The sequence below is a fragment of the Euprymna scolopes genome, chromosome 5, assembly GCF_053919585.1.
Source record: "Euprymna scolopes isolate OS-2025 chromosome 5, ASM5391958v1, whole genome shotgun sequence".
Lineage (NCBI taxonomy): Eukaryota > Metazoa > Mollusca > Cephalopoda > Sepiida > Sepiolidae > Euprymna > Euprymna scolopes.
The window spans coordinates 24,838,600-24,865,855 of record NC_136486.1 but is presented as its reverse complement, the minus strand read 5'-3'; the positions used below and the strand labels follow the sequence as shown (position 1 = coordinate 24,865,855).

General features: G+C 33.4%; 1 protein-coding gene across 2 annotated transcripts in view; it reads left to right on the top strand.

Moving 5' to 3' along the window:
• LOC145276741 (autophagy-related protein 101-like) overlaps positions 1–27,256 on the top strand; it is a 225,175-nt gene that overhangs the window by 72,247 nt on the left and 125,672 nt on the right. Inside the window, exon 8 of one of the 2 annotated variants that reach the window (XM_080127969.1) lies at positions 25,000–26,723. The exons of the other annotated variant lie outside the window; for it this stretch is intronic. Within the exon in view, the coding sequence (XP_079984095.1) occupies positions 25,000–25,029 (30 nt within the window). The 3' untranslated portion in view covers positions 25,030–26,723. Of the gene's footprint in view, positions 1–24,999; positions 26,724–27,256 lie in introns of those variants that run through there. 2 annotated transcript variants of the gene reach the window in all.

The following is a 27,256-nucleotide window of genomic DNA, read 5'->3' as shown; positions in this document are numbered from 1 at the left end:
TTGGGAGTAACGGTGGACGTGTAAATCTTCAGGTAGGGCAGTGCTGATTCCGGTGGTTAAAAATTTTGAGGTTGTTCCTCTCACCGAAATTTTCGTTTCGTTATCTGCCAATGTGTGATGAGTCATGTCAACAGACAGGTTGAAATGGGCTAAAAAGTCCGCCCCCAAAATTGGAGTGGTCACGCTGGCTATGGTGAAATTCCAGAAAAAATTCCTTTGCATTCCAAGGTTTGAATTTAAAGTTTTCTCGCCAAAAGTGAGTATTTTTGTACCATTGGCGGCTTGTAGGGTGAAAAATTGAGTCCCTGTTAAGTGGCCATGCGGTGTTGATACGACGCTGATATCTGCTCCGGTGTCTATTAAAAAGTTATATCCGTGGATTTTGTCTCGGATATAAAACAGACGACCTTTTTTTTGTGCTCCAGCTACAGTCGTCGTCGTTACTGGCTGGAAGGTTCGTTTCCCTGTGTTGGTTTTTTGAACGCGCAGGGTGTAGTGCATTTTCTCGCGTCGACGCCGAATCTCCTGTGGTAGAAACAAACATCTTGTTTATGTCGTGATGTGGACCGGTTCCTGCTTAAACTTCTTCGCCTGTAACTTTGTCGCATGTCGTAGTTTCTGGGATAATGTCGACGCATTTGAAGTACGTCGGCTAGCTGCTTTGAAAGCTTTTCAACCGTAGACTTTAATTCGGCTAATTCCTCATCTCGGTTTTGGTCAGGTTGCCGTTGGTGGGCGTATACTTGTCGGCTCCGGGAACTTTCATGAATTCTGTTGGCTATGTTGGTGAGCTTTTCTGTTGCTGTCTCCTCCGACATTGGAGCGAGGATTTGCTTGGTAGTTGGGGGTAATTTACCCAACCATAGACTCTTCATGATGCTGTCCGATATTTTGTTGTCTCCCAGCAAGGCTTTCATATGACGAAGTAGTTGAGAAGGCATACGGTCTCCTAACTGAACTTGTGTGAATAAGTTATGAAGCATGGCTTCGTTGGAAACACCGGTTCGTTGCAGGATTGCTTGCTTCAGCGTGTCGTACGGTCTTTCCTCAGGTACATTTTCGAGAAAATCTGTGACTTCCTCTACCACCTCCAACGGCATTTTTTCCACTAAGTAACAATAACGTGCTCATTGTGACGTTACCCGTTTAGCGTCAAATATGACCTGTAAATATTTTTGTATTTGTCAGGTTGAAGGGTGGAATATTTAATGCCATGGTTTCGTTGTGGGAGTCCGTCTGTTGAAGTTCTATTTTGTTTTTTTGTTGTTGAAATTTTTATCTTGTGCGCGGTTTGAAAATATTCCTCCACGTGGTTGACAAGTTTGTTTGTTTGTTTTTAGAGAAAAATTATTCTTCGTGCGTGCCGTGGGTTTGTGTGGAAGAGTTTAGTTTACACCACGTGTTTCGTTCAAAAACATTCATTTCATTTTAAAATAACGGGGTCACCATCATTTGTTGTGGGCCAGGAATATAAATATCCTAACTCGCTACAAAAGAAAATAATGAAACGAATGGAAAGAAGGAAACAAAACTCAATTGCTCGATAAAATAAACATGTCGTTTATTTTCTGTCGAAAATAAAGGGTTTAGGTGGAACAAGTGTTCATTCAGTCGTTGACGACTACACACGTGGAAAAGAAAGGAATAAAGTAGAGGACGAGAAATGGCAGTCCAGCATGTAGAAAGGGAAAAAGAGAGATCGAGTGCTGGCCTCAGCAAAACCGTGCGTGTATGATAGCAGCCGTCCATGTGGAAAAGTCTTCAAGCCAAGAGCTGTGGACGCGAACTTGTCTGGTTGACGAACCAAGGTAAAAGGGAAGAAAGAGGAAGTTGAATGGTTGTTGTTGACTTTTATACCGGGGTCAGTGTTCTGACTGCGCATGTCTAGATTTCCTTTCAGGGGAAGTGACGTTTCCCATGTGTGCGTACATGTGTGCGTATGCGTGCGTATATGTGGGTGTGTATATGTGAAGAAAAACATGTTCGAACAAGTTCGATGTTTACAATATTTTCAGGTTCAATGTGAAATTTTATGCTCTTTCCAATAAACTGAATATAATATTCTAGACAAGCGTTTTTTTAAAAATTCATTCCTCCAATTTTGAAATGTCTATAAAAATGAAAATAATTAATTTTCTCACATCAAATTTATATAAATTGAAGAGAAAAGATCAATAAATAAAATAAGCTAATTTAAAACAACAAAAAAAGAATAGTTATTTGCAAATTTATCTGTATAATCCAAAATTTAAAACCTTTTTTTTAAAAACCATGTTGAATTTTTTTAAGTGAAACCTTATAATCTTGTTATATTGTCCAGAAAATTTCGTACAATTATGGCAATTTTTTCTATTTCATTCAATTTTTTGCTTTTTAGATATTGAAAAAAGAAAAAGTTCACTCCATAAAGAAGAAATAAAATATATTAAATCAAAACTCATGTATTTCTTTGAGAGAAGAAAAAAAAAAAATTTGTCAAGTGTTTTTTCTTAAAAGGCAAAAAACTGATAAGTAAAATGCAAACATTTTTCAAGTACGATGACACATATTTTTTTCACGCTCATGCATATGTGTTGCTTTTACGTTTTATAGCCCTTTTATCCATCCGTATTTCAAAATAAGAAGAAAGACAAGAAACACCAGCTTGCTAACACCGGTTAATGCTTAAGTAATGGCAGTCTTTTCAAATGGTTGCTTAAAAAAAAATTTTATTTAAAAAATACATGGAATATAAAATCTAAATATGGACAAATTCTCATAAATGAAGAATGGAAACATCCATTGATTAGTATTTTATATAGGTAAGTGATTTTTTTAAATTTATATATATTTATTATATTTAGATTAAGTTAAAATTCATTGAATTTCATTAAATCTTTTTTAAAGAAAACCGATTTAAAAAGAATATATATTTTTTGATAAAACCTTATATCATTTTAAAGTTTGGTCTTTGCTCCTTTTATTGAAAAAAAAAATTTGGGTTTAAATTACATTATTCATATTGTTATAAGCTTCGAAAGATAGAAAGCCTAACTAATCATGCCTTTTTTTAACTCCTGACACTTTTATCGCAGATATTTTCAAAAGTCATCCCCTCTTTTCGATTGTCTAGCCTTAATTTAAACCTACATCACTTCCGGTTTGGCGATGGACGCAACAGCAAAAACGTCAACTTTTTTTCACATTCTTTTCCTCCTTCGTGGTACGGGTTCGAGCTTGCCTGTCTACTACCACTTTTTTTTTCTCAAACACTCGGGCAACGCCAGGTACTCAGGCTAGTCTATAATATAAATCTCACCTGTCTGTTTAAATGTATGTATGTTTGTATGTATGTTTGTATGTCTGCCTAAAACTTTTGACAAAGGTGACGAATTTTCACGAGATTGGTATCATTTTGAAGCTAGACCCTTTGGACAACAAATATCGAAAAATTGGCTAAAAACATTAATTCCTTCACTCTCAACTGGGCAGTTTTCTACAAGGAGGGTCCTTCTTTTTTGCGTTGCTATTTTTGCAAGTCATTGTATCAGTGAGAATAACTTTACTAATTTCAATGTTCTGAACTTCCGGTCGCGTCATGGAGTAGGGGTAAGACGTCAGGTTTTATTTCACTTTCTTTTCCGCCTTCACGTCACGGGTTCGAGCCTTCCTGCCTACTACCAACTTTTTTTTTTCTCAACACACAGTTCCAAACTCCCAGGCGACGTCGGGCACCCAGGCTAGTATTTAATAAAAAATTAGCATTTTTAATGCATACAGATTTTTTTTTTCTCACAATTCATGCCGTAATTTAGTGACTTTGCCATTTTTTAAAAATATGACATTAATGACATTTTCAATTTCTCTGCAAGTATCGTCGCATTTTCTTTCTATTTTATTATGTTAAAAACTATATATTTTGTTATTAATATTATAAACTTTGTGAGACAAAGTTTTGCGATGACCATATGGAGAGTCATGGCAATAAATGCACACTGTAGAGAAACACTGGCACTCAGACCTGGAACCTTTCTGGTACCAAAATAATACAAATGCAAATTTAGGCAGTGTCGACTGTTCAAGGTGGCAGCATAAAAACACTGGCGTCTTTTGATTTTTGGATGTTGTTTCGTTGATTGTCAGTTGGAAGAGGAAGAAGAAGAAAAGTACTCCTATGGGTTGGGTGAATAAGCGAGTGAGTCGTGGGAGAGAAAAACTTTTTGTGCTAATCAATTACTCCTATGGTGAGAGTTAGTGCAGCGAATTGAGAGTTGAAAGGAGTTAGTGAGAAGGAACTCTGACCTTTTTTTTTCTGCTTTCAAGTTTATAGACAAAATGACCGACTGAAATAGTTTTATATAAAAACAGAAATTGACTGAAACAGAAACAAAATATGAAACATGACACAAATCAATAAACAAAAAGTGAAAAGTACTGTGTAGTTATTAATAAATAAAGTATTTCATTCAAAAGAAATTTTTTTACTTTATTAAATCAATCTTCTGAGTGTTAATGCTTTAGAGTGTTATCAAGTTGCAAGACAAGTTTGGGATGCTGAAACTATAAACAATTGAAAAATGATCTCAAATACACCGTCTGTCTGTTTTCTTTGTACACATTAATTACTAATTAGTTTTGAGTCGACAATTTTTTTCACTCTTCAATTGCATTCGTATAAATTAATTCTAACTAATGTATATGGATGAGAAAAGGCAGACATTTGATTTCAAATCACTTTTCGTTAGGTTTTAACGTCTCAAATTAATCTTTCAAATACATTAGTTAGAAAAAATATATCAACAAAAAACAATCTTAATATTTTGTCCAAATATATAAGTAAGCAGTTTTGAAGACTAGCAGAAATATTGTATCCATTTTGTGCTTCCATATTTCAACTGACAGACCTGCTGCCATCTTTGAAACTTAGGGTCTCGTTTTATACACAATTACCACTTAGAAATTTCAAAGTTTCCTATTTTTGTAACATCATTTTATATGAAAAAATAATGAACAGATACTACATTTTGCTTCCAGCTAAAAAACTATTTGACTAGAACAGTAATAGTGTTCTAGTCAAATATACTTATTAACTTGTTTATAAAAATGGCCTATTTTTAATCCTAAAGCATGATTTTCATAAGTTGTTTGAGAGTGAATGTCAAAATAAATACTCTATGTGTTTATTTGCTTCCCCACTGAGCAAATTAGGCACAACATTTTTTTAATGTGGAGAGAGGGGGAAGGGAAAAGGGGGTCAGCTCCCGAGAGGTGGGAAATGGGAGCTGGATAGTGAGAGCCTGCTGGTATATAGGGTTGCCCCTACATGGACCAGAAGATTGCCACAAAGGCAATGGTCTTGGATTACAGCATCCATCGGAACAGATACTACACTTTGATCTTGGCCCGAATCAACCCATATTTATATGCAATTAAATGTTTTAACCATTTTTATTCGTCTTTATGTCACTAAAGTTAGTCAAATTCAAACGAGATAATTTAAAAAAAAAAATGTTTATCAAGGGAGCTAATTTTGTGGGATCTTTTGTGAGTTGTTTCCCTTGCATCCTTACCGTTAACCTGGAAACCATTATTATTTTTTTTTTTTTTAACAAATATTTGTTGAAATAAAAATAAGAAGGTAAACATTACAAGTGGCGGCATAGATTATTTTGAAGGAAATACAGTGTAGAAATTAGTCCAAACCAATGTATTTTCCCGATTATATATGTGACGTATTTGCGTTAAAAAATATTTAATATTTACTAGAAGTTATAACCTTTTAAAGTTCATATAAATACTGATTCTCAGCCAACTTGAATGCCTACTGGAAACAACTTGAATGCCTACTAGACACTACTCTCAAGTGTCTAACAGCCTTGCACGAGGATACCTTTTTTCCCTACAAGTAAGCCCTGAGTAAATATTCAAAATTACATAGTATTTGTGGCCCAAATAAGATCTCGATGTGGCTAACCCTAACCCTAACAAGATATCCTCGGTATGGCTAGCCAACACTGACTTTGCAACCACCTGGCGAATATACCCGTTGAACCAAGTGCAAGAGAAATACAAATAATTGCACTCAAAGGAACGGGTAGCATCTTAAAAAGATCGCTTGGTTGGAATGGCTGACATAGTGGGTGAATCTGACAACCGGTAGATTACCCCATCCCTAACAAAAACAAAATGATAATGAAATTAAAACAAAAAGTGAGCAAAGATGGCTGCTTTGCTTAGAATTGATATTTACGTGAACTTTCAAATTATCGCAAATTCAAGCACAATTAAACAGTGTGCAGGTTTCTATAACATAGCGTCATTAATAAGTAAACTTTTATTAAAAGAACATGCTTTCACTGTAGACACAGGTTAACCCTCTCACACCATTCAAACACCCCCTGTAATAATTAATACATATAATCTCAATCAATGAATTACATAACACTCATTTCATTTCTGTTACAAACCTATATTTGAATTTCAACAGATATATTTCTCTCCAGTAAGAATATTAACTGTGTTCATATCTGTTAAAATTACATTAACGACTATATGACGTCACTAAAATTTTCCTCTCTTTAACAGCGCAAGCCCCCCCTCCTTTTTGAATTTCCAATGTCTTTTTCCGTTTTTCTGAAATAGAACAGCGTCACACTTTGCACGTGAAACGTTTTCAAATATTTTGTACTGGTATTTTTTGTTTCTTAATCCCATTCATCCAGAGGAAGTCCCGAAATAAAGACGAAACGTTGATGAACACATAATACGGTTTGTTCCTTTTTACATACATCTATATATTGGTAACTAAAAATTTTCGACCCAAACTGATGAAAAAGCTTGCCCTATCTCTGAATACCCTTTATGTAAAATTTCAAATATTTAGACCAGAAATTGTCTGAGTAATTTGGAAGAGACCGCAGAGGTCAATTTTTTTTTAACTTTGACCCCTATTATGATCCCTTAAATTTTATTGTTTTGGGCTCAAATCAAGTTATTAAGTTAGATCCATGTCTAAGGAACCTATATCTAAAATTTCAAGTGCGTAGACCCAAAATTGTCGGAGGAGTTTGGTAGAGTTCTCAAAAGTCAAATCGTTGAACTTTGACTCCTTAATCGCAAAATTTCTGTCCGAACACCGATCACATCGATTTTCCCAAATCTCAGTACCCTGTATATCAAATATCGAGTTTGTAGACTAAAAATTGACAGAGTTACTGCGTAGTGAAATATACACAGACACACACACACACTTTCACTTTTAGGGAAATGTACACACACACACGCACACACACAGACACGTTCACTTTTATATATATATATATATATATATATATATATATATATATATATATATATATATATATATAGAGAGAGAGAGAGAGAGAGAGATCAAATTATTTTTGAATGCAAACACACCACAAATGATTAGTATATATTGTTTTTTTGTTTTATTTATTTATTTTTTTTTTAGTGGAATCCTTTGAGATGAGTAATTTGTGCATTTATTTTATTTACGGACAATTATCCTCACTTTCATAGCTGTTGTTGTTTCATCCCATTTTGGTCAACTCATCCTTTGGCCTTCCTCAGGCGATTAACCATGACGAGATAAGAATACTGAGTCTTATAACTGTATCCCACATAATTGCTGCCTTCCATAGTTGTTGCTGTTTCACTCCGTTTTGGCCAACTATTCCTCTGGCCTTCTTCAGGTGGTTAACTACTGAGGGATAGGAATGCTGAGTCTCTTAACTTTATCCTCAGTAATTACTGCATTCCATAGCTGTTGTTTCACTCATTTCGGCCAATTAATCCTCTGACCTGCTTGAGTAGGATTGAAACCGCTATCTTCAGACAATACTCACCTGGAACCCTTTTGGTTAGGATCGAAACTGTTATCCCCAGATAATGCTCATTTGGATCCCTTTTGGGTAGGATTGAAACCGCTATCTTCAGACAATACTCACCTGGAATCGTAGAGACTCAATGCCTTTATCCACTGCGCCAAATGATTAGGTCAAGCAAAATATTGTTTTTACTAATTTTCTCAAGTATATTTCATTAAAAAGAGTTTATGCTCGTAATAGTAATGATTACTCCAAATTATTTTGTGCAAGTCCAGAATTCAATCTAATTACATAATATAATATAGATTTTTTTGTTATCTATTACTATATATGTGTCTTTTACTCCTGCTTTCTCTCTCTCTCTTTCCATCTATATATTCTCCTCATACTGCCACTATACAACCATATCATTAGATAAATGTCTTAAAAATTCAAAAGATCTTGAATTTTCAAAATAAAATTTTTTAAATAACTTTTTTTTTTTCAAATTTTTAAATTCTCTAAAAAAAGTATTTAGAATGAAATAAGGAACAGATTTTTTATAGGTTTCATTAGGAAATAATCAGTAGTAACGAGAAAAATCGAGATAAAAAATTAAAACATGTAAAAACAAAAGAAATTTAAGAGATGGACAATTATGTCCTCACAAAGCTAAAACACTTATTAGATTAGATAGACGGAAATATTGATAAAAAAATATGGTGTCCTAGTGCCTTAGAACAAGGACAGTTGATTAAACCAAATTGTTGATAAAAAAAATAATAAAAGGTGGCTTCCTTCTATCGAGCTAGAAGACTACTCACACCTGAGAGTATCCTTTACCTCTACAAGACCACCATTCGTCCATGTATGGAGTATTGTTGCCACATCTGGGCTGGTGCATCTACCACTAGTCTCTCCCTCTTAGATAAAGTCCAAAAAAGAGTTGTCAATCTAATCGGTCTCACTTTGTCAACTAAGCTCCAGCCACTGTCTCATCGCCGCAATGTTGCATCACTATGCCTGTTTTACAAATATTTTAATGGAATGTGTTCTGATGAACTTGTTTCACTTGTACCCCCTCGACGTATATATCCTCGACAAACCCGCTTAGCAATAAAATCTCACCCCTTCACTGTTAATGTCCCTAAATGCCAGGAAGCTTTCTATTCTAATAGTTTCTTTCCTCGAACAGATAGACTTTGGAATTCCCTTCCTGCTGCCTGCTTTGCTAGCTGTACTGATATGCAAAAGTTTAAATGTAATATAAACAAATATCTTGTTAATCTTTCCTAGACATGGCCCCAAATAGTAGCCCCTTACGTCCAACTGGTGATATGATTTGTAAGGGGTGGATATAAGTAAAAAAAACAAAACAAAAAAACAAACAAAAAAATGAATGCTTTACTACTGTAATACTGTTTTAATTTCTATAAAATTATCGGTTGTAAATAGTTTGAAAAAATTTCAATCTTTGGCACTTCTGCATTACTGGCATGGAACGACTTTTTTGTTTTCATTTTAAAGATCTTAAAACAGGGGGAAAACAATTCAATTTAAGAACAGTACAGTAGAACCACGGGATACAGCATTAAAAATTAGTAACAAAATACAGTACAGTATATAATACACGTGTATATATATATATATATATTTTTACATAGGCATCACAACTTATCAAGGCCAAGAGGCCACTCGAGGATAAGGGTTAAAGAGTGTACAGTAGAAATTGGACAATATAGTAATCGTTCGTAATGGAAATTCGGTAAATATGGAACGGCACATCAAAAACTTGTTTATGTTAGACTTGAAGACAACCATATTGTAGTCAGCTGGAAAGCAGGAAAATGGAAGGCAATTCCATAGGCGTGCAGTTCTAAGAAAGAAGCTTTGTTCATGAAATCTATGTTTAGGTTTAGGCACAGATAAAGAGTAACACTATAAGGCGATGCAAATGCCGTAACCAAGGGTCAGAAAAACATTGTATTCCACATTGTAACCTGAAAAAACCGTATCCTGGTGCCACCGTATCCCGGGGTTGTACTGTACTGTACTTTGATGTACTTTAATCTAATAAGAGAACAAAAATGTCACACGCATTCCAATAATGATTTTTCAAACTATTTCAGAATCTTGACTTTGTTACGAAAATGTAAATTTTGTAAAAAAAAAAAAAAAAAAAAAAAAAATTCGGCGCTTCTACACTATTAGGACGAAATTTCAGAAATCATAAAACTGAATTCCACATGAAAACAATGGTATCTACATATTCCTTGTATTTTTAAGATGATTATATCCCGAAATTACAAAAATCGATAAGGTAGAAAATGATTTATTAAAGAAAATAAAAAAATAGAATGTGATAAAAATGATCATAAGACACAGGAGAGTTCAAAAGGGAGGTAATTTTCCGTTTCGATTTAAACAAGATGGCCGCAATTTTTCACCTGCTAACACGATTAAAGTTTTTTTTTCTTTTTAATAATTCAGTAATATTTAGGTAACTTCGACTGCATAATTTGGAAGCTACCATTATAACTTCTTAGAATTGACAAAAAAAATCAGTAGAAACCATTATTTTTTTATATGAAAACTCCATTTATTGACTAAAATTTTTTTGTTATAATAGTGTAGAACTGCCAAAATTCTTTTTCTCCAAACAAACACACAAAAAAAATCATATGCATTCCAATAATGATTGTTTAAAACTATTTATAAATTTTAAGTCATACTAAACATATTAAACAGCCGTTCAGAAATTGAATTGTCTCCCCCTGATCTGAGATTACAAAAAAAAAAAAAAAATGAAAACAAAAAAGTTATTCCATGACATTAATTACACAAGTGCGCAATCTCTTAATTAAATAAGGATCTACTAAGAAGTTTAAAGGCAGAAATAACTTTCTATTCAACAGTTTTAATGCTTCTAAATTTCCTTTAAATTTCGATGGATTTTTTTCAACTTTTAAAAAATGATTAAACTAATTGAATTGCTTATAAACCGAAATAGATTCTGGTGGATTTAATTTTTGGATTAAATTATTTTTTGAAATGGGATATTTTCAAATTTTATTTTAATACTTTATGCTATTGGACTTTTTATTTCAATCGATTTTATTTTATAAAAATTCCTCCTGACAAGGAATAAAGCTACTTGACATAAGGAGCTGAAAAATACCACTTCAAAAACTATTATATAATGAATTCCGACGCATTCAAAAAAACAGACATAAGGAGCTGAAAAATACCACTTCAAAAACTATTATATAATGAATTCTGACGCATTCAAAAAAACAATGTTAGGCCAAAATAACTTCCGGATATGAAATACTTCCTGGTACTTCCGGTTTTTGTAACATAAATAAAAGTTTACAATACAAAAGAAAACTCTATGCCTATTTTTATTTTCCTTTTGATAAAAAATATATATTTTGCTTAACTATTTTACAAAAAATAAATAAATAAATAAATAAATAAATAAAAATCATATAAACGATTTGCATACTTATTTTTGGTAAAAAAACTTACTTTAAGTAAGTAAAATTTATTAAAATCTACATGATATAGACGTCAAGTTAAAAATGCTTCAATAACAAAAATATGCAGATGACACTAAGCTGTAACTTGAGATTAAAACGTCAGATCCTGAACTCTGATTAAGTCTTATATAGAGAGATGCCAGGATGCTCCTTGAAACTTATTTATTTTTAACAAAAATTTAATCTCATAAATCTCTGCAGTCAAAATATATAATATTTTGACGGCAGAAATTCATTTCTATAGTAGATTTGCAATAACAAAAAAAGATTGTCCACTGAAGCCCAAATTATACTTTCTTGTAGAATAAAAAGCATAAATCTTCATAGTGTATATGTAAGGTAAAAAAATAAAATAAAAAGGAAAAAAGTCTTTCAATACACGAATAAAAATGCAATAACTAATGGCCAAATAAAATATCTAACATATATGCAAATAAGAGGAAAATAAGATTACAAATTGATACTGGGAACGATTTAACAATTATTAATGCTGATATGTGGAAAAAAGCAAAAAAAACAAATTAAATAAAGATAACAAGGGAAGTTTCAAGAAAAAAAAAATCATGGGTGAAATTTATTTTTTAATGTTTGCTTTAATGAAATAGGAAAGAATTTTAAACATTAACAGAATTTAATCAGTACATATTATTGGAACAGTTTGACTTGTTTAACGTGACTATAAATTCGGTTTGCAACAAAGTTAATGCCAACACAACAAATTCTGAAAAATAAAATCCTTGCTTGTTTTTGGTTTGTCATTTGTGTTGGACTAACTTGTGTTCAACTCGTTTGTGTTCAACTCGTTTGTGTTCAACTCGTTTGTGTTCAACTCGTTTGTGTTTAACTAGTTTGTGTTCAATTCATTTGTGTTCAACTCGTTTGTGTTCAACTCGTTTGTGTTTAACTCGTTTGTGTTTAACTCGTTTGTGTTCAATTCATTTGTGTTCACCTCGTTTGTGTTCAACTCGTTTGTGTTTAACTCGTTTGTGTTCAATTCATTTGTGTTCAACTCATTTGTGTTCAATTCATTTGTGTTCAACTGATTTGTGTTCAACTAATTTGTGTTTAACTCGTTCGTGTTCAACTCGTTTGTGTTCAATTAATTTGTGTTTAACTAATTTGTGTTCAACTCGTTTGTGTTCAATTCATTTGTGTTACACTCGTTTGTGTTCAACTGATTGTTGTTCAACCAATTTGTGTTCAACTCGTTTGTGTTCAATTCATTTGTGTTCAACTGATTTGTGTTCAACTCGTTTGTGTTCAACTCGTTTGTGTTCAACTCATTTGTGTTCAACTCATTTGTGTTCAACTAATTTGTGTTCAACTCGTTTGTGTACAATTCATTTGTGTTCAATTCATTTGTGTTCAACTGATTTGTGTTCAACTAATTTGTGTTTAACTCGTTTGTGTTCAACTCGTTTGTGTTCAATAAATTTGTGTTTAACTAATTTGTGTTCAACTCGTTTGCGTTCAATTCATTTGTGTTCAACTCATTTGTGTTCAACTCGTTTGTGTTCAACTCATTTGTGTTCAACTCGTTTGTGTTCAACTCGTTTGTGTTCAACTGATTTGTGTTCAACTCATTTGTGTTCAATTCATTTGTGTTCAATTCATTTGTGTTGAACTCGTTTGTGTTCAATTCATTTGTGTTCAACTCATTTGTGTTCAACTCGTTTGTGTTCAACTCGTTTGTGTTCAATTCATTTGTGTTCAACTCATTTGTGTTCAATTCATTTGTGTTCAACTGATTTGTGTTCAACTCGTTTGTGTTCAACTCATTTGTGTTCAACTCGTTTGTGTTCAACTCATTTGTGTTCAATTCATTTGTGTTCAACTCATTTGTGTTCAACTCGTTTGTGTTCAATTAATTTGTGTTCAACTCGTTTGTGTTCAATTCATTTGTGTTCAACTGATTTGTGTATAACTCGTTTGTGTTCAATTCATTTGTGTTCAACTAATTTGTGTCCAATTCATTTGTGTTCAACTCATTTACCATCAAGTTTTTACAGATAGTGATCGATGGCTTTTTCTGCAAGTTGAGTAACAAAAAGCGTTTTCAATTTTTCACTGTTCCCTGTGTCATTCTAGTTGAGGTTTGGATGATACTATCTCTCTGCAGAAACACTTTCTGTGGTATCAACTAATATTGAGGATATTGCATTTTGTTTGGATTGAAGAAGGTCAGATCATATTTTTTTCTCATTTCACTACATTTTTTGACAAAGAGCAGAGGACCGTTCGAAATATCAAAATGAAATATTTTAAATTTAAAACAACAACATCGTTTTATGCTTCTTACACCTCCTATAACTCTGGAAATACCTCTCTAGAGCATATGTGGAATAACATACAAATTATTGCATTTTATATATATATATATATATATATATATATATATATATATATATATATATATATATATATATATATATATATATATACTCCTGATCAAAAATTTAAGATCACTTGAAAATTTTTAAAAAGAAGCCCTTCTTTTAAGGATAGATTTTAAACTCCTTCCACTTAAGGTTACCAATACTACAACCTAAAAGGTTATGAAAAAAAAGCTACATTCCAAACATTTAATTCAGAAATTTACATTTTTATAAAATGAGACATTTTACACTTGATCAAAATTATAAGACGAGGAGTATAAATTATTTTTTTTTTAGTTCAGTTTCAGATTAGCAATCACTTTGTAAAGGTGTCACCATGCATAAAGCAAGTAAACTTACCAAAGTTGAGCATGCTCGAATTCTAGATTTCCATGAGCAAGGTTTGTCACAGCAGGCGATCGAAGCTAAGGTAAATCCTAGTAAAACTGTGATTTGCAATTTTCTAAAGAACAGTGAAAATTATGGAAAAGCCAAATCCACTGGTAGCCCCCCCCCCAAAAAAAAAATTTTCTCTTAGATTGTGTAGGAGAATAAGATGGGTTGTTGTGAAAGATGGGGGACATTCTGCTAGTCAAATTAAGGCAGTCACAGATACTGATTGCAGACCAGTAACGATCAGATGGCACTTAACGACAAAAAAGCATGGTAAATAAAAAACATAAACAAATTCCTCGATTGCTTCCACGTCACAAGGTTGACCGCTTAAGGTTTGGTCGTGAATACCAAACTTGGGATGTTGAGAAGTGGAAGAAAGTCCTGCTTTCTGATGAGAAAAAATTCGTCCTGATTGTTTCCCACGATATTGGCATAACGGAAACATGCCTACTGAAATTTTCTCCACATGTCATAGTGGTAAAAGGTCCCTAATAGTATGGAGTGTCTTTTCTTACAGAAGGGCAATGAAGCTTCAGGTAGTGCAGCGTCGTCAGACAGCGCCTGGTTATGTTAGCATTGTTGATGACAGAGGGACATCGTTTGTGTGATGATAGATGGTTATTCCAACAGGATAATGCAGCAATCCATGCTGCATGACAGACCTTGACTTTTCTGCAAGAAAATGGGATTCATTTCTTTGGACTTTTTTGCATGCTCACTGGACTTGAACCCAATTGAAAAATGGATGACAAAAGATGTTTATGAAAATGGCAAACAATATTCAACAATAAACTGTAAAAGAGTAATAAAAAATGCAAGAGGGCTATATGCTCAGTCCGTTAAATCCAAAGTAGCTGAGCAGTGGCTTGATTCCCACCAGTTTTGGCAAATAGCAAATAGGATCCTTAACAGAAGAGTGCGTTCTATCCCAACCATCATCAATAGACCTGAGATCATCTTGTCAGCATCAGACGAGGCCAAACTATTTGCCAAGAACTTTGCAGCTAATTCTACCCTATGTGACGAAGGCCATAAACTCCCTGTATTTTCTCCTATAACAGACAACACGCTATGCAACATACAAATATCTGTGTGTGAGGTCGCTAAGCTAATCAAGAACCTTGATTCCAGTAAAGCAACTGGCCCTGACAGCATTCCAATTATAGTGTTGAAAAAGCTTCAACCAGAACTTGCCCCCATACTTACAAAACTGTTTAAGCATTGTCTTAAGGAGAAGTGCTTTCCAACACCCTGAAAAACCTTATCAGTATGCCCTGTATTTAAGAATTCAGGTGAAAAGTCATCTCCCTCTCAGTACAGAACAATAAGTCTCCTGTGTGTCATGAGTAAGCTGGAATCCATATTAAATAAAGAAGTAGTCAACCACCTCAACAGAAATAACCTTCTTAGTGACATGCAATATGGTTTCTGTTTTGCCAGATCTACAGCAGATGTGCTAACAGTTATATCTCATAGGATTAGTGAATCTCTCTAGGGCAATTGCTCTTGACATATCAAAGGCCTTCGATAAGGTATGGCATAAAGCCCTACTTCACAAGATTTCTAGCTACAGTATCACTGGAAATGTTTTCTCAATTATTAAATCATTTCTCTCTAATAGGCTCATAAGAGTAGTGGTTGATGAGCAGAAATCAGAGACCCAGAGTATTAATAGTGGAGTCCCTCAGGGGTCCATCCTGGGCCAAACTCCCTTCCTGATTTACATCAATGATCTCTCAAAACACATACTTAAATCATTCGTTGACATCTATGCTGATGATACGACCATCTATGGCAACACATCAAAGGCCGTAAATGGCAAAGTTCTCTTTGATTCTCTCTCCTCTGATCTCGAGTGTGTGGTATAGTGGGGGAAGAGGTGGCTGGTTACTTTTAATTCATCTAAAACCAAAGTATTTTAATGGTGCATGCTCTGACAAACTGCAGACACTTGTGCCCCCATGAGGTAGACACCCTCGACAAACCCGACAGGCAGCTAAATCCCACCTCCACACAGTAGAGATCCCTAGATGTAAAAGATCTTTCTTCCCCAGAACCGCTAGACTCTGGAATTCCATTACAGGTCCCTGCTTTCCTAACTGTACTGACATGCAGAAGTTCAAGTGTAACGTGAACCGACATCTTGCTGCCCAAATCCCAACATAGTGCCCCAGTAGTTGCTGCCCCTGATAGTACCAAAGTGGCAATGTGCCTTGTTTGGGGTGAAAATGTAATAAAAAAAAACAAGCTCTAATCTTTACATCATCAACGCTCTGATCCCCATCTGGTACCAATTGAAATGGATGGCTCTCATCTAGGGGATTCTGGATTGACCTTTACTCCTGACCTGAAATGGAACATGTACATCAAGTCTGTTGCCAAGGATGCTGGAAAAATGGTAGGATTCTTCTACCGCTCCAGAAGATATCTTACTGCTAATGCAATTTTCTATCTATATAAAAGTCAAGTATGTCCAAAGATGGAGTACTGCTGCCACATCTGGGCAGGAGGTGCTAAAAACAGCCTATCCTGCCTTGACAGAGTACAAAATAGACTTCGTGGCTTAGTGGGGGATGCCCTTTTCTCTTTCCTGCAACCTCTCTTCCACAGAAGAAATGTTGCGAGCCTGTCTTTGTTTTATCATTATTTCCATGGCAAGTGCTCATCTGAACTCCAATCTCTGGTCCCCCCTTGTCAATCTTTCACGAAAAACACCCGTCTAGTTGAAACCACTGCCAATAATTTTCCTCATTCTTTATCTGTGACTAAATCAAAACGAAGATTCCATGAACAAAGTTTCTTTCTTAAAAGTGCATGCCTGTGGAACTCTGTTCTGTTTGCCTGTTTCCCACCTGACTACAACTTGGATGTCTTCAAGTCCAACATAAACAAATTCCTGATAAACTGCCTCATTAAGTAAGACACTTTATCAAATCTCCAATACTAACGATTGCTACGATGTTATCCCATTGATTACTGTACACGCAGTAACCCTGTAAAATGTTTTTGATTCCTAATAGGGGTATGAGATGAGTGACTTCCGGACCTTGATAAGTGGTGACTTCCATGTAAAAAAAAAAAACAAAAACAAAAAATGAACTTCATGCAGCCACCTTCAGAAGCTGAAGCAACATCCCCTGCACCTTAATAGAAAACGCTTATTTCTAGCATGCCCCAAAGAATTTTTGAAGTCATCAAAACCAGTGGAGGTAGAACTCATTATTAAATTTGATTGTTGAATGTTTTTATACACTTTTCGTACAATTCCTTAGAATTTATATCCTTGGTAATATAATTTTGATCAAGTGTAAAATGCCTCATTTTATAAAAATGTAAATTTTTGAATTAAATGTTTGGAATGTAGCTTTTTTTCATAACATTTTAGGTTATAGTATTGGTAACCTTAAGTGGGAGGAGTTTAAAATCTATCCTTAAAAATGTTTCTTTTTAAAGATTTTCAAGTGGTCTTAAATTTTTGATGAAGAGTATATATATATATATATATATCTGTTTTGTTTACAGAAAATTTAGATGAGATAAGTCATCGGTACCGTCAGTTTCAAATCTGATAATTAGGGACTGTTGTAGAAACTGATGGTACTGATAACTTATCTCATCTAAACTTTCTGTAAACAAAATATAAATAATACGCTCTTATTTTCGGATTTTTCCTTATAATAGAGCACTCTGCTGGAATCCTTTTTTCCCCAAAAATATAACTAATTATATATATATATATATATATATATATATATATATATATATATATATATATATATATATATATATGTACAGTCCTGGTCAAAATCATAAGACCACTTAAGAAAGTAAGCGTTTACGCATATTATCGAATTTTTAATCAAACAAATGGTTGAAACCATTGTCAAAAGAAAAAATATGATGGAAAAAAATGAAATCTGCTTCATTCGAAACCTTAACCCTGATCTAATAATTATTTTTTAAAAAACGAACATTTTCACCTGGTCAAAATGATAAGACCATTTTAATAAAATCGGCTAGTTTTAAAAAATTAATACGAAAAGCTTTCTATGTTACTAAAAGCAACTTGTTAGTGGATAAAAAAACATCTTACTAAATTATAAATGGCAAAAGGGAAACCATTATCAGAGTTTGAGAGAGGAAGGATCTTTGAGCTTAATAGGGGTGGACTCTCCCATAGATCCATTGCAAATGAAGTGAATCGTAGCAAAACGGTCATCACAAATTTTTTAAGAAATCCAGATCAATATGGGCACAAAAAGAGTCCAGGTCGACCCCCCAAAAAATAACCCCATCACTGGATCGCCGTATCAGAAGAAGTTTAAAAAAAAAACTCCAGTATGAGCTCAAGTCGATTGAAAAGCCAAACAGCAGCAAAATGTAGTCCTAAAACCATCAGAAGGCATCTGAAAATGAAGGGTTTCAATCATTTAAAGCGACTGCAGAAACCACGTCTTCTTGAACAGCACAAAACTAACCGACTTCAATATGTCGCCAAATACCAGACTTGGGATGAAGAGAAGTGGGAAAATGTAATTTTCTCCGATGAGAAAAAGTTTAATCTAGATGGTCCAGATGGATTTCAACACTATTGACATGATAAAAATTTGCCCAAAGAGACTTTTTCAACTCGGCATAGTGGAGGAGGGTCTTTAATGATCTGGGATGCTTTCTCATCAGCTGGGACCCTAAAGTTGCAAGTAGTGAAAGGCCGGCAAACATCATTGAAGTACATTTCAATGCTTGAAAATGCTTCTATCAGGACTGAAGGTCCGCGTCTGTGTGGAAGAAATTGGATTTTCCAGCAAGACAACGCTGCGATACACACTTCTCGACAAGCACGAGAATATTTTTTTTCAAATAATATAGAATTGTTAGATCATCCATTATGTTCTCCGGACCTCAATCCCATTGAAAATTTTTGGGGATGGATGGCAAAAGAAGTGTTCAAGGATGGAACCCAGTATGATTCGATAAAGGAACTTTCTGATTCAGTACATGGGATAAAATTCCTTTGCAACTGATAAAAAACTTAGTCGCAAGCATGCCGAAGAGAATTTTTGAAGTAATTCGTAATAATGGAGGCTATACTAAATACTGAGACCCTTTTTAGTAATTTGTAATTGCCTTTTGTTAGATAAATTAACAGTGGTCTTATCATTTTGACCAGGTGAAAATGTTTGTTTTTTAAAAAAATAGTTATTAGATCAGGGTTAAGGTTTCGAATGGACCAGATTTAATTTTTTTCCATCATATTTTCCCTCTTGGCAACGGTTTCAACCATTTGTTTGATTAAAAATTCGATAATATGCATAATTTTTTTAAGTGGTCTTATGATTTTGACCAGGACTGTGTGTATATATATATATATATATATATATATATATATATATATATATATATATATATATATATATATATATATATATATATATATATATATATATATATATATGATGCATAAATGGAGTTCCTACACAAGTAAAGGACAAGTAATGTTATGACTCTCTCCCTCTGAGTCTTGGGTCCAGACTGTCTGGAAAGCAGAACGTTTACTGGAAATGGCATCAGGAAATGTCCCTCGTCAGAATCTGTAGGGGTGCCACTCCTTAGAATTGCTAAAAGTACATTTTACAGATTGATGTAGAAGGTAGCGTGAAATTTTCATGGAGTTCGTTTAGTGATTATCATTATTGTTGTTTGTTGTTTCTCCTTTAATAAAATCGATAAAATCAATAAAGCATGTGTTAATATTTGATTGTAAGCATGGAAAAAATAAGCAAAGAAATCAAATTACCGTGAAATATGGACTTCATGTAATTATTTCTCTGGAAGACAATTCTTGCAAATGATTAGACAAAAAAAAAAAAAAAAAGAAAAAAATTTCAAAAGAAAAAAAGAAAAGAAAATATGAACATAAAACTAAAGATGGTGAAAGAAAAAAACAAAAAACAAAAGAAAATATGAGTGCAAGACTAAAGATGACTGAGGCTGCGGTGTTGATGTTTGTAGCAATGTTTCTATACACACAATAGATGCTACTTAATCATTAGCAATGTAATTTGGGTAGATAGGAAAGCAAAGCATGGCTCCCAGGTTGGGAATTCATGTTTGTCTTTTGTGTCTAGAGGAGGGAGGTGGTGGGAACGATTAAGTGAGAGGAACTATAGACTACAGTGAAATTCCATAATGCCACGATTGGTGATAAGCGCATCAATAAAAGGCCATTGGCGTTTCTGCAGAACATTTTCCTGTTGAGTCAATTAACGATCCAATTAATTCTTCTTCGAGGGAAAAGATTGTCTTGAAATTTCCGTTGATCGGAATCAATTCTTATCTTTTTTCCTTTTGTCAGTCGATTATTTATCGATGGCCATCCTTTTCCCCCCACTTTTCTCTCTTCTTTTCTATTCATTGATGCAAGTCTGTTGTTTTAATTTTCATGTGAAATCAATTCTGTCCTGGTTGTTGAGTACTAGTGTGATTGCAATTATTAGTTGTGGATGGAGTTGAGGGAATTTCTATCATTACAAACCAGCAGAGCGTTACTATTGTTGACAAACTAAAGAGACTATCAGGCATCTTTGTGTAGTATGATGATGAATGGAAGTGAAGCCTAGACAGTGAAGGTTAAGGACATGCGTTGCATGGAGAGAAATGATATAAGAATTATACAATGAATGTGTATTGGTAGTCTTAAAGACATGCTTAGATCTGATGATCTCAGAGTAAGATAAAATTTAAAGATTTTAAAGAAATGTGTGCAGAGGAGTAGCCTTCGATACTATGGTCATATTGAAAGAAAAGTCAGATGTAGAACAGTTGGGATAGTTTTCGGAGATAAATATAAACCTGGCCAGAGATATGTTAGTTTAAAAGTAAATTAAAAAAAAAACCCGTCCAACACATGTCAGCATGTAAAATGGAGGTTAAACTGATGATGATGATGATGATGATGATGATGATGATGATGATGATATAAAAGTGTATGATGTGATTAAACACATTTGAAATGATTTAGTCATTCGTTGATGAGAACTTTCCAACCTCCACCATACAATTGTCTTCCATGTGTTTTATATTAACTTCATCAACATTACCTTCCACACTTCTTCTTTGCAAGAATTTCAAATTTTTGATCCTTCTATAATTATTTGCATCCACTTGAACTCACCTTTATATATAATTCAAATAATCCAAATAATCTTTCGTATATTTCTCCCTGTTCTTCCTAGGTTAGTAAACGCGTGTCAAGGCATTTACATGTAAGAACGTGCATATTTAGGGGCGTGTGTGTGTGTGTGTGTGTGTGTGTGTGTGTGTGTGTGTGTGTTGCGTGTGTGTGTGTGTGTGTGTGTCTGTTGTTACGTCGAGCTACCGGACAGCCGTTATAAGTGTCATAATATTCTTGTTGTTTTTTTTTAAAAATCCCTCCCACCCTCTCTATAAAATGTATTAAGTGGATTGCTACTACCACCCCCTCTGGTTTTTTGACGGTCGAGGCCCGATTCTTTTTCTTTCTTTATTTCAGTATCAAAAATGTAATTGTCTAGTTTAGATGCTTGAAAATACCATAAGGTTGAAATAAATTATTGCATCGACAATTATGTAATTTCCGTGTTATATTTATATATATATATATATATATATATATATATATATATATATATATATATATATATATATATATATATATGTGTGTTAGGTATATGCGTATATATATATATATATATATATATATATATATATATATGTTAGGTATATGCGTATATGTATATATTTGTATATAACATATAACATTGCAAATCAATGTGAGATGACAATGTGAATCAAATGATCAAAGAAACGGTAAGAAAGACCCGAAGAAATTTTATTGATCATTCCCATGCGGGAATGTGCAGTTACAGAAAGAGACCAATCTGCCAATACCAAATGTTATTTCAATTGTTCTTTCTTTCTTCATTGTGTATTTACAACAAAACGTTTGACCCTCTGGCCTTATCTTCCTCGCCCCCCCTCCTCCTCCTCCTCCTCCTCCTCCTCCATCTTTGTTTATCAGTTGAAAGATTGAAAGAATTTCGGCGCTTCTACACTATTAGGCCGAAATTTCGGAAACCGTAATTCTGAATTTCACGTGAAAACAATAATATCTACATATTCCTCGGATTTTTAAGATGATTTTATCCAAAAATTACGAAAATCGATAAGGTAGAAAATTATTACAGAAAATAAAAAATAGAATTTGATGAAAAAGATCGTAAGACACAAGAGAGTTCAAAAGGGAGGTAATTTTCCATTTCGAATTAAACAAGATGGCAGCAATTTTCACCTGCTAACACCATTAAAGTTGTTTATGTAATAATTCAGTAATATTCAGTTAATTTCGACTGCATAATTTGGAAGCTACCATTGTAACTTATGAGAATTGACAAAAAAAAAAAATAAGTAGAAACTATTGTTTTTTTTATTTGAAAACTCCATTTATCGACTACAAATTCTAATCCCAATTCTGTTAAGCGCCAGAATTTCTTTTTTTACTTTGATTCATCTTTAAACTGCCACTAAAGTGTAAAACATGATGTTAAAGGGGACAGGTTTATAGGCAGGCAACCTGGGTGGGGAGTTGAGTTGCAAAGTGTTTGTAAACATTACATTTAAATTTTTGCATATTGATACAGTCTTAAAAAAAATTAATTTTCTCTGCATACGAGACATAAGGAAGATAACTCGATATAGACAAAACGGTCATACCAGAACTTAGCTTGTTTACAAAAATCAAAGATGGCTGACCTGTAAACATATTTTTGGACTGTCGACACATGTATCGCAAGATATAACTTACTTTTTTTTTTATTGTAAATTGTATAAATGTAAGTTATTTCTTTTACTGAAAATAGATTTTTTTTTTTATAGAATTAAGAATTTGTAAAATTCTAATTTTATTTGATTGTATACTGATTGTGAAGAAACGGCTGTAAAAACTAAAGACCAATTTGAAACGAAATCAATTTATAATTGTTTTAGAATCACATATTTAAATATTTGGATTGTGAAAGCGTAATGTCCTTTGAACTGAAAGTAACTCAGTTTTACAACATAACCAAAACAGAATATAATTATATGATTTCTTTCTTTAATAGTTACGGTCCTGGATATGACCTAAAACTATATCCGATGGTGAGGCCCCACCTTGCGGGCTTTGGGGAGTGTGGAGCCACCCTTTAATTGCCATTGCTCCCAGGTCCACTCTGACCTGGAGTGGTAGTACCTGTTAGGGTCCCAACTATGGGTTAAATAGAATCTGACTTAAAAAAATATATACTCCATTAAAAATCGTTCATCAAAATAACTAGATTCGGCATTAAATAACCTGAAAAAGGTTGATATGCCATAAAACAAAAGCAACCAACCAAATCTTTAATCGTTACATTTTTTTAATTATTCAATAAAGATACTATTTTATATACTAAACTTTCATTTGCATTTCTGTGTTTTTGCAAAAAGCAAAACTAATTTGACAAAATATGTTGTTGTTTTTTCAGTTATTGATAATTTCATTTTAACATATTTTAGTCTGTGTACATATTCATAACTGCTGCGAATTGCTTACCATTTCGTTGAGTAGGCTGAAAGAGCAGACATAGTGTCGCTTCCATATTGTAAACCGTTTCAGTGTCAAAAAGAAAACTGTGATTAGCTGAAAAATTGCTAATGATGCAGATATGAGTACTTTTGCAGACTAAACACATCTGTTACAAATAGTAACATTTTTTTTTTTTTTTACTTATTTCATTTTCTGTCTGAGATTGTAAAGAATTCTGATTCTTTGTTTTTGCTGGAAGAACACAAGAAAAAAGATAGAAAGCCACGCTGAGAACAGAGCCAGTCTGATGACTAACATTGACAAATTATCACTTGTCATCATTAAAATAGGTGACGGTGGTCTAGTGGTTAACAACATTAATTGATAACCTGGGTGTTTTAAGTTCGAATCCAGTTCATTCCACTAAAATCACTTTCACTTAGGATGTTGGCAACCTTTTCGTGGTCCGTTTCGTAAGTACCCGATGTCTTTCTAGAACGAATTCTGAGTACAAAAGTATAGGGGAAACCAATGCCAACAATAGAGTCTTTGGACTCAGACGATGATGATGATGATGATGATAATGATTAAAATCTGTCTTGTATAACAAACTAGAACTTGTTTGACGAGGGTGACAAAGATTTAATTCTTGAATCAGTGAGAGTCCATATTTTCTTGCTTCACCACGAGAGAAGAGTTGACAACACAAGATCTGTTTTTAATGTGGGAAAAATCCTCTCAAAAAATGGTCACTTTGGATTGGGATAAAATTAAAATTTGCATCAGTCTAGAAGGATTTAAAAAGATGAAGTGATGCACATATAAATATCCCGTCTACACGACTTGGACCAAACTGAGACACATCATCATACCACGGGGACGTACAAATTTTAATCCCGAGAGTTCTTGCTCTCTGCGATCCCCATTGCTATACGATTTACCGTTTCCTCTTGGTAAAATAAAACATCGTCTTTAACGGATCATCCGTGTTTGTCATCTCCTTGCTATTGCCATTACCTCTTTGCTTGGTGCTTCATTTCTTAGTTGTATTGTCGATTGGCACTTTCACCTTTCAGCCCTTTGCAACACCCGTTTCTTTTTCTGTCTGGGATTGATTGGTGAAGAATTTTCACCTGTGAACATTTATTTTTAAGGAGCCATTTAATTCTAGTACCAAAATATATTTCTAAATTTCAAACTGTTTTCTGAACAGATAGAATCATTTTTATTATAGCGATAAATCCGTTCATTTACGTTTAATTAATTTAATATTCATGTTTGTTTTTTGTTTCTTATTTTAGGCTAGTAAAGGAATTTGGACGTTCGGCTGAAGCCACCAGACAAAAAAACAAAAAAACAACAAAAAACAAAAAAATAATTTTACCCTAATCTACGAAAAATGTACGTAATTGTCTGGCCTTCTTTTTCACTAACTAAATTTACACCATCAACATATCAATAGAACTATCCTTTCTCAAATGATGCAGTATTGTCTCTAACCTGTTTTGCATTGTTGGCTAATCTTCACACTCATGACCAAAAAAATTTCTTATAGTAAAGCTGTTCTCATTTCAGACTCTGTACTGGACATTCAATCTGAAACACTATTTCAAACTGAAATGTGACAAGCCAAAGAAAATACTATTTCAGACTTAAATGCGACAGACCAAAGAAAATAGTATTTTAAACTTAACTGTGACAGACCAAAGACAATACTATTTAAGATTTAAATGCGATAGGCCAAAGAAAATAGTATTTTAAACTAAACTGTGACAGACCAAAGAAAATACTATTTCAGACTTAAATGTGACAGACCAAAGAAAATACTATTTCAGACTTAAATGTGACAGACCAAAGAAAATAGTATTTTAAACTTTACTGTGACAGACCAGAGAAAATACTATTTCAAACTTAAATGCGGCAGACCAAGGAAAATAGTGTTTTAAACTTAACAGTGACAGACCAGAGAAAATACTATTTCAAACTTAAATGTGACAGACCAAAAAAAAATAGTATTTTAAACTTTATTGTAACAAACCAGAGAAAATACTATTTCATACTTAAATGTGACAGACCAAAGAAAATACTATTTTAAACTTTACTGTGACAGACCAGAGAAAATACTATTTCAAACTTAAATGCGACAGACCAAAGAAAATAGTATTTTAAACTTAACAGTGATAGACCAAAGAAAATACTATTTAATACTTAAATGTGACAGACCAAAGAAAATAGTATTTTAAACTTTACTGTGACAGACCAGAGAAAATACTATTTCAGACTTAAATGTGAAAGACCAAAGAAAATAGTATTTTAAACTTAACTGTGACAGACCAAAGAAAATACTATTTCAGACTTAAATGCGACAGACCAAAGAAAATAGTATTTTAAACTTAACAGTGATAGACCAGAGAAAATACTATTTCATACTTAAATGTGACAGACCAAAGAAAATAGTATTTTAAACTTTACTGTGACAGACCAGAGAAAATAATATTTCATACTTAAATGTGACAGACCAAAGAAAATAGTATTTCAAACCTAAGCGTGACAGACCAAAGAAAACCCCATTTCACCCCTAAGTATGACAGCCCAAAGAAAACATCATTTCAAACTTAAGTGTGACAGACCAAAGAAGTCTGACAGACTGAAGAAAAGACTATTTCATGCTGAAGTATGACAGTCCAAAGTAAATAATATCTCAAACTTTAGAGTGACAAAACAAAGTAAATACTATTACATACTTATGTCTGACATACTAAAGAAAATTTTATTTCATACTTAAGTGTGACACATGAAAGAAAATACTATTTCAAACTTAAGTGTGTCAGAAAAAGGTCAGAGAAAAATACAAAACAAAGACCCACATACCAACAGACAGAGCCTCTGATAAATTTTCTCTGGTAAATGAAAGCAATTTTCTTAGACAAGTGAAGTCGCATTTTTTTATAGATTTTTGTTTATTTAATTTCTTTCAATATATTTTACAATCTGTATTAATAAAATCTTGTGGATATTTGTCGTGTGCCTGTGTTTCTCGTTTCTATTAGACTTACACATTATTTAATATCGAAAGATTATCGGACAAGTGCCATCAGTAAATTATTTTGTGGGTCTAATTGTTTGGCTATATTCTGTCCAGAGAGACAATGGATACCCACTGATGGTTTTGTTGGTCTGTTTTATGTTATATTAACGCTTTTTCTGGTTATTTAATTTTGAAACGCTATGCACTACTATCATGGCCTGCTGATGTGTTCCCAGTTGAATCTTAGTTTGAAGTATTGTTGTGAAAAGATCTTAACATATTCTTGATGTTATTGTGCTGATATACGTGTAATTAAAAGGCATTAAAAAATCAGTACACACCTGTTTCTTGTGCGGTCCCATGCAGACAAAAAGAAAAGACAAAAAATGGCTGCCTTTCCGGATTTATGCTAACCCAACTGATCGCTTTATGCGAATGAGATGCTACTGATTGTAGTATAAAAGCCTGATTTTGATAGAAACTCGAGGATTTTAGGATTTGATGACAGAATGAGCGAATCTTGGGAGCAG